Source organism: Mixophyes fleayi, chromosome 3, assembly GCF_038048845.1.
Source record: "Mixophyes fleayi isolate aMixFle1 chromosome 3, aMixFle1.hap1, whole genome shotgun sequence".
In the NCBI taxonomy this organism is placed as follows: Eukaryota; Metazoa; Chordata; class Amphibia; order Anura; family Limnodynastidae; genus Mixophyes; species Mixophyes fleayi.
In genome coordinates this window covers 325,874,097-325,886,804 of record NC_134404.1, presented here as the reverse complement: position 1 = coordinate 325,886,804, position 12,708 = coordinate 325,874,097, and the positions used below count along the sequence as shown (strand labels likewise).

The following is a 12,708-nucleotide window of genomic DNA, read 5'->3' as shown; positions in this document are numbered from 1 at the left end:
CATGATACTCATGCATTCTAGTCAAATCAAGCTACTTAAGGTGTTAAAAAGCTTCTTGTCATGCATTTGGGCCTAGCCCAGGCCTCCTCAGGGGAAGAGCGTTACTTCCCGACGCAAGCGCCCTTTTTTAACGTGGCTTTGTCCACATGTCACCACCTCATCATTTTTCTCCATCACCTCATCCTTCATCTTCATCGCCACATCCTTCATCAAGCTACTTAAGGTGTTAAAAACTCCCCACTGTCACCCCCGGCAACCACCAACCACTCCCAACTGTCACTTCTCCTTCAAGAAATATATAGGTCAGTGTATAACTCTGCCCAGCAGGTGGCGCTGCAGCTTGTTTTTTTTTTTTTGTTTTTTTTCACACACGCCACTAGGCATTTATATACCGTATATACTCGAGTATAAGTCGACCCGAATATAAGCCGAGGCACCTAATTTTACTACATAAAACTGGGAAAACTTATTGACTCGAGTATAAGCCTAGGGTGGAAAAGAGCGCTAATTTAAAAACCTAAATAAAAATGATAGGTTCAATCTATGAAATCATTTTTAGCTAGATGACAAGGAACATTCATAAATGATTATAAAATCAGAGAGAGAGAGAGAGAGAGAGTCAGAAAATATATAAGGATATTATGCCTCCTCTCAACAAGCAAGTTCTTCTAAGCAACTGACTGAGGACTTCAAAACAACGATAACTCAGAGTTACAAGGCAGAGAAAAGCTATACAAATATAGCAAAATGCTTCCAGTTAGGAATTTACCCTGTCAGAACCATCATTAAGAAGTAGAAGAGGTACTGGTGCTGTTTAAATCAAGGCAAAACCTGGAGACCCAGAAGATGTGATCGAACGGCTTGTAAATCCACCCCGCAGTGGAACGCATATGCGTTCCAACAACAGGAAGTTCGGCATTTGGAACGCAAGTTTGCGTTCCAAATGCCGAACTTCCTGTTGCTGGAACGCATATGCAGAAGTTGACAGCCGAGGGACCGGACACCAGGTAAGTTCACCCGTGTATAAGCCGAGTGCCCTTTTTCAGCATACAAAAGTATGCTGAAAAACTCGGCTTATACACGAGTATATACGGTAGTAGATATATCATGCATGGCACATAATTTGCAGCTTTTACACTTGTTGTATAGCCACACAACAATATTTTACATATGAAAAATAATGTTTTCTACGTAACTTTATAGCCAATGTTAACGTTGCTTTTCTTGCTGCCTTAGCGGATCAATCCCTCTGCAGAAATGGTGATGTTAGACAGAATGTTCAACCAGGAAGAAAGAGCCGGTCTGACACGTGAGAAACGGATGTCAGTAGTTGATCCTGGTGAGTTATACGACATAAACTGCACAAACTAGTAAAGCTTCTATTGCACCTGAGCCTTACAAAAAAGTGGAGGTCATTTATTTTAGTTAAATTAGCTTTGGACCGGCTACGTGCCCCTAATTGCCAAACTGCGCTTAAATCTCATCCAAGCAGCATTTTGGGAGCGGTGCAAAAATGAGATTTCCTTTTGTACAGGGAGATTATGGAAATGAGATAAAGGGGTGAAGAAAAATGTACTTGAATTCTCAAAGCTGGCGGTTTTTGGGTTTTGTCTTATAATTTTAATAGGACCTGTTTTGTGCCTCCGTGTTCCAATTTGCACTCCGAAAAATGTTTATCTACCTCTCCATACACCTATGTGCATGGCCTTATCTGTGAGGAGTTTGTATGTTCTCTCCGTGTTTAAGTGGGTTTCCTCCAGGTGCTCCGGTTTCCTCCCACACTCCAAAAACATACTGGTAGGTTAATTGGCTGCTAACAAAGTGACCTTTAGTCAGTCTGTCTGTGTGTGTGTGTATGTTAGGGAATTTAGACTGTAAGCTCCAATGGGGCAGGGACTGATGTGAGTGAGTTCTCTGTACAGCGCTGCGGAATTAGTGGCGCTATATAAATAAATGGTCATAATAATAATGTCTAGGTTGCAGAGGTTTCTCCTGAGGTTAGAAGGTTGGCATGCACATTTGTGTGTGTTGAGCAGGTCATCCGAGTGCACTGGTGCTTAAAAGCTAGGCATTTTGCGAAATGCGTTGGATCTAAATTACCTCCACTGGAGGGTGTCAGTTTGTGGGTTGAACTATTATTCCTGAGAATGCAAGCAGTCAATTCACTAGGAACCATTGATGTTATAGAGGAATCATTTTTATATGTTGAATCAACATTTATATTAATTAAGCCGCTGATTTTACTTTTGAAATGTAAAAAAGAAAAAAGACATAGAAAAAACATGAAATGTAAAAAGCGTGTTATTACTGTGAATTTTAATGGACTGTGTCCTTGAGTATTTTTCGGACTATTCACAAACATTTCCTTTTTGCAGATGGTTACCTGGCAGAGTTCTGTTGTGCCACCCAATTTCAAGAAGTCTCTTCAGATGTAAAGCCGCTTAGCAATCACAATGCGGACGCCGACCCTACCTTAGCTTGTCCGTTGGCCAATGTCTCTGAAGACAAGACAGATTTACGCTCACCTAAACATGACAAGCCATGCTTAGTGCCTAACAATAATTTATCATCGCACAAACGTAAAAATCCTTCGGATGAAATAGACAGCCTTAATAGAGATAGTACATCGATTAACCTGAGTCTTTCACCATGTCAGCAGCTAACAAGCATTTATAGACTGAAGGGCAAATACAGTGAATGTTCTTCAGATCCTGATGCGTCTTGTAGGACATCTAAGGGAACAGACGCTATTGTCGATGCTCAATTGCCCATTCCTGTTTCTGGATCAAATAAGGACAGAGGTGATGTAGGACGTCCCCAAAGTAAAACGCCAGGACCTTCTCTAGAAACGGCGGGCCAGCGAACGGACACTGCCGCGAGCCCTGAAAAGCACTGCAAAAGCTTAGCTCGTAGTAAGACTGTAAAAGCCACCGTCAGAAACGTTGTAGAACTTAAATTGAGCGCAAAGCGATTGAAAAGCGAGGTCGCCACTAGCAATTCTGCAGAATTGGAATTTGTCAAACGCTCAGCGGCAGGATCGGAAGACAACTGCGGGGTCAGACAAGGTCCAGAAGCTAGGGAAGGTGCAGCGGAAACGGATTCCGTTTTAGAAGCAGCTGTGAATAGTATATTAGAATGTTGAAGAACATTTTCTAGATTCTTCTGTCGACATATGTGACCAGTGATTGAAAAGCAATAGTGACTTTATTCACAAAAGAATGGACATCTGCACACAGTTGCTGGAGGCAGCCCTTCGTAAATAAATGAATTAAAGCAAGCCTGCCTTAGACAATCAGGATGTATCTGGACAAGCAGGTCTTATCTTAATACATGGATTGAATCCACGTTGGTTTGTTTTTTCCCCATTTTCATTAAAGGTGCGATCTTCTCTATGACAAACAAAAAAACAGCTTCACTTAGTCCTCCGATAACACAACAGGTAGGAATACATAGAACTGGTTATGGTCTTTGTTAGACTATTTGAAGTACCCAGCATACACGTCCGGAGAGGTCGCACCTTTACTGAAACGTCCGCAAAACGTAGATAGTTGGGATGAGAAATAGTTTTGGTCTTCAGAGGTTCCTTGTACCACTCAACATTTTACATCCACAATAGCTTAGGAGCTAATCAGCGTATACATACCATTATTCATTTATTAGCTATGTAAATGTTGAATTTGGCTAATTTATTATTTGTAAACGACATGACAATGTGAATGAGATTCAACGCAGTTGTAAGCAATACATAGAACAAGCAAGAAGCAGTCGTATACATTTAAACATTGTGACTACACTCAGAAAAGGAGAGTGATGCTAATTATTTCACTCTTAGAGGAAAAATTGCGATTTATTCATTATAAAGTAAAGCACACACGCTGGGCAGCGGTGGTATGACTGCCAGATCCTTGGGTCAGCTAGCTGTACTGCTTCATTAGCACATCTACCGTACAGGTCGTCAGTCCAGCGGCCAAGCCACCCACTAAACAAAGTGGACAATGACCTATGCGTGAAATTCAATTTGATAATTATGTTATAGACTTTACTCACCAAAAGGCTGTTATTTACACTCTACGGCCATCTCAATGCCACGTTTTGCGGTTTATGGCTATATTATGGGACAAATACATGTCCGTAAAATAAGGCACATGAAATGGTCAAATCTCTTCGATTCACAAACCCCACTTCATGTGTTGGACACATACGGTTCTGTTAACTCATTTAAATTGTGTCGGTTAAGTGATCTGCAATCGAACAGTGATTTTATTTTTCATCAATATGTAGCTATAACATCTAGATAGAAGGAACCCCAAAGTATGTTAGATATCAAATGTTTAGCAACTGAATACAGCGATATAAACCTTCTGTTGCAGATACAGCATGTACTCAAGTGTAGGATTCGATAGACCACTTAACACGTGAGCGGCAGGATGTTTGACTGTTCCGGTAACAAACATTGTTCTGGATTTCTTTTAATAACGTCACTCCCAAAGAACTATTGTACGTTTCATTATTTAATGTATTACCCCTCAGAATACATATTAATCAAAGCTGTGGCTTCTTGCCACATAGGCTCAATGAGGTTTAGACAAATGTCATTTTTTTCTGCGGTACCCTCTCTATGTAGAATCACATATCTGTCTGTTTCGAGCATATGAATTTAGTTGTACGAATAGAACACAAATTAGAAACATACGTTTGAAGATGCACATGTAACCAACTGAATACATACAATATATGTACGGTATTTGTTACTTGGTACGCCATGAACATACATTCACTGAGTATTTTAATTTTTAAATGCCATGGTGGAAGCTGCCATATTTGGGAAGTGGCATAATCTAAAATCATAAAAAGGTTTTGTGAATTAACACTTTAATGGGGCATTTTATTAAAGAAAATTCCTACAAAGTATATTTGAAATCACACATATATATATATATATTTATTTTCATTGTAACACTTTGGGAATGTGGAACTATTTGTTGTAAAGTTGTGAACCAGTTGCATAACCCTATGATAAAAAAACTGAAGCTGGTTGGTTGGTAGGGGAACCACCAGCACCACTGTGGGACAGCAAATGTAGCAAAGACATATGGGTATATTTACTAAACTGCGGGTTTGAAAAACTGGAGATGTTGCCTATAGCAACCAATCAGATTCTAGTTATTATTTTGTAGAATGTTCTAAACAATGGATAACACAGATCTGATTGGTTGCTATAGGCAACATTTCTACATTTTAAAACCTGCAATTTAGTAAATATACCCCATAGTGAAACTTATTTAACATTACGAGGCAAAAAGCAATGGTGTGTTGTAACGCATTGCGTCCAATCAGATATCAGCTTTTATCAGTCTAGTGTAGGCATATACAGTATGCAAACTAATGCATGCTAGGATATGATTGGCTGCTATGAATTACAGCTCATTTGGTTTTACTTACACTATTTATTTTTGAATAACCCGTTTGTAAAAACCTGTCTGCAGTGGTCCTTTGATTTCCCTGGCCTCCAGAAACATACACTCTATTCTCCACCCATTGATAGATCATTAAAGTGTACCTATACACAGTAGAGGGAGCCATTTAGTAGGCGGAGCCTTATGAATGGCAGTGCTGCCAATCAGTTTTCTAGGGACCAGTGACATTACTGAGGCACTGCTCAGTCAGACATTTTGTCGGCTGAACCAATCAATACTCATAAAAATTCAGCCTTAACAGTTCACTAGGAATCGATGACATCACTGAGAACGACGTCTATCAGTTCACTAGGAGCCAGTGACATCACTGAGGCACTTAGTGATGTCAGAGATTTTTAATGATTTGATAGGCTGCATGCTTATGTATTTGGTTCAGACCACAAAATGGCTTCAAAACGGTACGGAGCAAAGCAGCGGACTCTATTGGCACTTGCTTGCAACAAAAATATTTTCCTCTATAAAGTGAAACGTTTGTGAAATCAGTGAGTATTTTTTTTTTTCCTAATATCTGTTACTTATAATAAATCCATTTATGCCTCAAAGCTCTAATTTCCTACAAAAGTTCAATATGAAATATCAGTGGCTGCTTCAACAGGCAGATGTAACTTCAGGACGAAATTGTCATTTATGTGTTTATCTTGCTACTTAACTCACTCTATTTTTTTCTGGGCTTTATCTAATCCACTAAATCGCAAACAGGTCGATCAGTTTGTGATACGGAGCAAGTCCACATTTATTATCACCTGTAAGACATTCTGTGTAGTCTCTGTATTTTGTATGTTTGTTTGCAGCTGGTCAGTGTACCATTTATTTTGCCTTTATCAGTGTTGTTTATGTAGACCAATGATATTATACTGAATTAAGGAGCTACTAAACTTACCCACAAGTTGATCCAATATGATAAGGTATTCATTTTAACATTCACAAGTATATATGTTAACATTCCTGTACTGTGAAAGAATTCAACGTATTTCACATATCACTTGCTGTTAAACAGAGTGCAAGCTTTAATGCTTGTCAGCTAATTTGTTCTCTGTTTCCCTGCAGAGCGATTTAATAGGCTTACAGGCTGGTATGCATAGGCAAAAAATGCCCCCCAAATGACCATATCTTTATCCGAAACGTCTTTAGTTGCATATATATTTGTGAATATTCCTAGTGGCCCTTTCATAGAAACCAACTTGCATTTTAGGTTTAGTGGCCCTTAAAAACAAATAACTCTTTTATCATGTGCTGCTTTTTTCGAGTTATATTCATTAATAAATCGAGATGATTTTTTTTTTTATTTAGCGAATAACCGTCAACTTCAACAAACATTTTCTTTTCTATCGGAACCTGCTCTTTTGGTACAAGACTAAATTGTCGGCTATAGTTACAGGTCTAAGATGCACAGCAATAGGAATGTAAGTGTGGAACACCTGATTGTTCATTTAGGTTAGAGTGAAGGGACATGTTTGTTTGTTTTTGTTTTTTTTGTACATTCTTAATGCCATTTTTTTTTAATTTGTGCCAATTTTCAGAAATGGTTTGAATATTTTATAATAGCATTTCAACATTCCAATGTAAACGTAACAAAGAATTGTCAGTTTTAAATGTATTTATTTTAATGTAGGTGCATAGAATAACGTTGCTTTTTGTTAAGATCGAAACAGTGAACTTTTATATCCTCATCTACTCCATAGAGTAATAAGGAAATTGGTTCAATTATTTTATTATCTACTAATTATCAACTAGTAAATGCAGACCTCCTCTTCTTTACCTTTTAATTACAGGATTTATTATTTCAATTTATTAAAGTCAGAAGCAATACAAATATCACTAACTCTATTAATTCTAATCTTCAACTAGATAAGACAAAAAAATACATGAATAATGATAGTTGTTTTCGTGCATTTGCATATGTACATGTAAGTTATATTATAGAATGTAACCACTTTTGTAAAACTGCTTCCAAAACTGCTCTCTCTTAGAAAAACATTAACTATCCATTTTACTCTTTTCAAATATGATCTGCCACTTTCCAAGTAATATTACTTAAATAATAAACATTGGTATATTGGAGTCTTTCCCAGTTTGGCTCAGTTTACCATATTTTACATCTAAATTTACAAAGGATGTGGTAATTATGAATGAATTTAATGCACATTGAGACTGAATTTAATCGTCCATCCTTTCGTTCTGTAAAATTAACCGCATCGTCTTTGAGGACGCCCAGATCACACTACCGTTTCTGTGTCCTCTTTGTCTTATTTTAACTGACATTTAAATCAAGTGCTTTTCCAATGCTTTAACGCGAAGTAGGATAATAATCACTGCCTTAATTATTTTATGTCTTCCATGTTATTCAAACTTTGTGTTCTTCACTCTCTAGCCTGTCCACCCTGCTCTTTATTCATTAAGCAACCTATCACGTCTTTTCGCAGCTTTCATTCATGTTGATCCATATTTATTTCGTAAACACATTTTATACGGCTACTTCCGCGCCTCATCATCAATTTAATACTGGCATTTTCTTTAGTGGTGTTACCTGGAACAACCTTTCAGATAGGAAATTGAGGCGTAACATGTATTTTATTTACAGCATTTTACTGAATTTTATCTTTACTGATTATGCATTTGTTTGTATAGAATGACTCATGAATTGCTTTGTATACATTTTGTAAAAATATTTATAAAATGTTTTGTATAAAAAAAAAAAAAATACCAAACAAACAAAAACTATGAGAAATTGCGGTTTATTTTGTTATGTTGAGTAAATAGTGTTTAATGAGCAAGTTGTAAATACATTGTTTAATCCATTAGAACTGTTTGACTGTAAATTACCCATTAAAATGATTACTGCAATACAACCAAAGACTTGGGGAAAAAGGTTCAGCTGTAATTGTCTTGATTGAGCTATATATATATAATATATATATATATATATATATATATATATATATATATATATATATATATATATATATATATATATATATTTTTTTTTTATATGATATCCAGTGTGGTGAGAGTTGAAGTTGTGTGTTATGTAACAACTAAATATTACATGTAGTGCTGACTTGCTTCCAACACCAAAGCACTCGGCCTTCGTGTGCTCTAATTTCCCAGCATAGGATGGAAGAGGCAATGCTGCTTGACCTACCTTATAAGGGTTGTTCACCCTCTGATGACTTTAATTTATTAGATTATACTTGCCCCTTTGCAGTTTTTACTAAATATATTGTTTTATCTTTGGCTTTTCACTGTGCTTTTCAGCTAGCTCTGTGTATCATCCAGGCAAAGTTGTGTATTTCCATTGCCTTTGGATATGATACAGGCATGCTTTCCTCTCTGCATTGGATACAACAACAGAGTAGAACTGCATGGTGCCCAAGGACAATAAAAAAATTAAACAACCTTGCCTGATATAATGATTTAAAGGCTTGGTTGACAATCACAAAATGATGTCGGAAAGACACACCTAAGGCGTGCCCAGTGGTTAAACTCTCTTAAAAAAAAAAGAATACTTACTTAGCTTTACAAAGCTATAACATTTGTATTAAATATCTGCAAGACTTCACTCAGCAGAAAACTAATCCAATACAGAAATAATGTCAGCACTCTTATTAGTCTTATATATACAAGCAGCAAGGAGACTACCCAGTGAGTTAAGGGTTATGCTATACTGGTGTTCTTAGTTGCACATTCTACACGGGTGATTCTTAGTTGCACATTCTACACGGGTGATTCTTAGTTGCACATTCTACACGGGTGATTCTTAGTTGCACATTCTACACGGGTGATTCTTAGTTGCACATTCTACACGGGTGATTCTTAGTTGCACATTCTACACGGGTGATTCTTAGTTGCACATTCTACACGGGTGATTCTTAGTTGCACATTCTCAAAAGAGATTAATCCCAAAGCACATAATGCACATTTTGTTACTCGCTGCATCCTATATGATCTGGTACACAAGCACTTTAATCCCATCGTCGTATGATGCTCACTTTAAACCCTGCAAGAGAGCCCATACGAAATACTATGTCTAATTATTTTTCAGCACATGCTCTTCTAATAAAAAACAGCATGCAACGTAAAACACAGTGCTATATTTATATGTGAAAGATTAAAGGATCAAATAGGGTTTGAGGTTACCATAGGTTATAAAATGGGCAGACTACATGGGCCAAGCAATTCTTATCTGCTGTCAAATTCTGTTTCTATGTTCATACTGTCTACCTAAATGTATCATGTTGAGCAGCCAACATCTACCTTTCATTTACATCTCTCTAATTTGAGAGAACTGAGCAGCACTGAAGATGGTCGGCAGAGGACCTGGTTCTTCAGTTGCTTTCAATCGTATATGTAAATTATGGGATAATGGACTTCCTTCCAGTATGTAGATGATGTTGGGTTTGTGCCTAATTTACTTATTCCTCACTAGGATTGTTTGCAAATACCACCATCTAGTGGCCAACTGAGGAAATGCACATTTCAAATTTTGTTCCAGTGGAAAGGGTATGAAAGGGTCACAAGGACAATAAGGTAATATCTTTGCTGAGGCACAGCTGAGTTTACCAGTATCTGTCTTTGATGATCTCACTGGGTTTCAGCTAATTTTATGTAGCAACCTTGTTTCATGGTTGGAAACCAATTTTCTGTTTGGCTTTCTCATTAACATGTTTACATTTCACGAACGTATTTATTGTTGGATGTTAACAGGGGTCAAGGTTGGCATCTGCCCCCCCCCGGGCCAGTCCCATAGCGGGCTTGGTTGCTGGACCACCTGCTATTTTTTCCCCCTTTAAAATGTTTCTAATAGGCTGTTGAGTCGAGTCTTCCCAGCCCTCCCCTGGGTGTTACTATTAGTACTTTATATGTCACCATCATATTCTGTAGCTTGTTGTGTTATTAGCACCATATAATTATATTAACATATTCTGTTGCATTGTACAAGGCAGCAATGTGCATTGAAAAATAATGACGTCTTCATTCATGCCCTTGATAGGGCATACAAAGTGAGGTACTTATAAGTGTTGTACTTATGAGCAGCAACTGGTACACTCAGTCCTACGTTGGAGCACATATTCATGTTCTTGTGTTCTTGAGCATGGAATAGGTTGCCAGGTTCACTTCTCAGTCTGTATATAATACAGTTGCTTTACATGTTCAGATCTCTTGTGAGTCTGTCACTCTGTATCATCTGGGAAAACGACATTCCTACCTTAATCATGCTCTGTAGTGTTGGTTAGTCTTCTGTGCTAAACTTCCACGAATCCGGTTTTCTGGTAATAGGTCACTTGCCCATTCCTAACTGGTAATTGCAGGTGTCTTCATGCTGTGGTCACACTCACCTGATCTCAACCCTACACTCCGATCAAAATGTATTTATTAATTAAATAGTGTGGGAGTAATAGCGGTGGAATGCTGGATGAAAAAAATGGTATCAAATAGAGAAACATATAATAATAATAATAAAAAAAAGAACAAGATAGGAGAAAACACAAAGAGAAGGAGAAGCACAATAAAAAAAATCCTGCAAAGATAAGAATAAGAATAATAAATAAAATAACTCTGGCCAACCCTAGGAAGATGAATGAATGCAGAATGGTTTGTCCAAAGGGGCCACACATTTTGGAATTAATCCAACCTATTCACCATGAAGGATCTTACAACCCATAGATTTCACCCAACAGATTTTATTGCAAGTTCTGATCCAGGCCGAGAGAGTAACTTTCCACATTCTGGACAACTATATCATTGCCACACAAATATGAGCAGTTTATACACTGATTTAAAAATATTTTATCCGTTAAACAGGGCCAGCCATGGGTTTGGATATATTTTTGCTACCAAAAATGGTAGACATCATAGAAAGAACCCCCCCCCCCCCCGCAAAGCTTTTCCTCCAATGGACATGACCAACTCACGTGCAGGGTCTAGCCCAATTCCCCACATCACAGTGCAGCGATCTTGTAGTTACGGCTCAATCTTAATAGACTGAAGTACCAATAAAAAAGGGTTCTCTAATAACTATTTATTTACGTCTTTGCAAGAGAAGTGAGGATCGGTTTCTGCTTATCCAACTCTTGTAGTTATCGAAAAAAGCATATGATGTCTTTTTTGTTGTTGTTTATATCATCTGGTAGGGTAAGAGAATATATTGTATAGATGTCATTAATATTGGGACACTGTCACAATCAGAGAGCTGAGGCCGTTCCTTGAATGCAAACGAGACTTTATTGCAAAAAATATACCAGGTAAAGACTGCAACAGTCACTGGTGCATGAGCAATAGCGTTACGGGAACAGAGAATGGACCTCAATGGCTGGAGGTCAGACTGGAACATGGTGACAAAACTAGTCATGCTGACAATACAGGTAAACAGACAGGAAATAGCCAGTGACAATTGTGCAGCTCACAGAACAGAATATGCAGGTGATAAATGCTGGCAGATCACAGTTCAGAATATAATTGATAATGCAGACTAATAAAGCTGAGCAGAAAACATGACAAAAGTGGTAGGCTTCCACATAAATAGCGAAGTCCAGAATTAAGCCAGGATCAGAGATTCCAAAGGACTATGAGAGCAGGTTAAAGCCAAAGGTAACATTTCCAGAGGTCAGTCCAAAAATAACAGCAAGCAAAGGCTCAGGGAACTAGGAGGAACAAATGCATGTAGCAAACACATGAGCACAGATAGCTGTCAGTTAGGTAATCAATGAATCGCCAAGGCTGAGCTGCAAAGGCTTCTTGTATAAAGGGAGCAATTGGAGAGAAAAAAGCAGCTGGTGGGTGGTGCGCACAGACTGAGAGCACAATGAGCATGCTCAAGAACTCTGGCTGCTAATACTTCTGCTTCTTTTAATACTTCTTTCTTATGATGAAAATTCACAGAAAGCACGGACCCTGATAATAGAATGTTACTTTTTTAAAACATACAGAGGTTCTCAGAAGTTGTGTGCATAGTGATGCTTTTTTAGATCTGTTGGAATCCTAAAGAAATTATACAGAATATTGTGCAAATTTTGCAAATCCATAAACAAGATAGAGGACTCTGAAAGCGGAACATTTCTAAGTGGCAACTATTAAAAATATGAACCCATGCTTCAGGGTCTAATTTTTCAGTTTGCATTTGGGAAAAATTTCTGTCTATAGGATATGCTGGTTCATAGTATGACCATTCCCACCCTCGTGAGCTCTCTGCCTTCCTCCACAACCCAAAGGAATTTACTGATGTGAACATTGC

The 12,708-nt window shown here is 37.8% G+C and overlaps 1 protein-coding gene across 5 annotated transcripts in view; it reads left to right on the top strand.

The window, feature by feature from the left end:
• BICRAL (BICRA like chromatin remodeling complex associated protein) overlaps window positions 1-8,347 on the top strand; it is a 52,787-nt gene extending 44,440 nt beyond the window's left edge. For all 5 annotated transcript variants that reach the window (XM_075204175.1, XM_075204174.1, XM_075204173.1 and 2 more), the window contains 2 exons: window positions 1,237-1,339; window positions 2,376-8,347. In XM_075204175.1, coding sequence (XP_075060276.1) covers window positions 1,237-1,339; window positions 2,376-3,142 — 870 coding nt within the window. In that variant the 3' untranslated portion in view covers window positions 3,143-8,347. The remainder of the gene's footprint in view (window positions 1-1,236; window positions 1,340-2,375) is intronic.
• The last annotated feature ends 4,361 nt before the right edge of the window (window positions 8,348-12,708 follow it).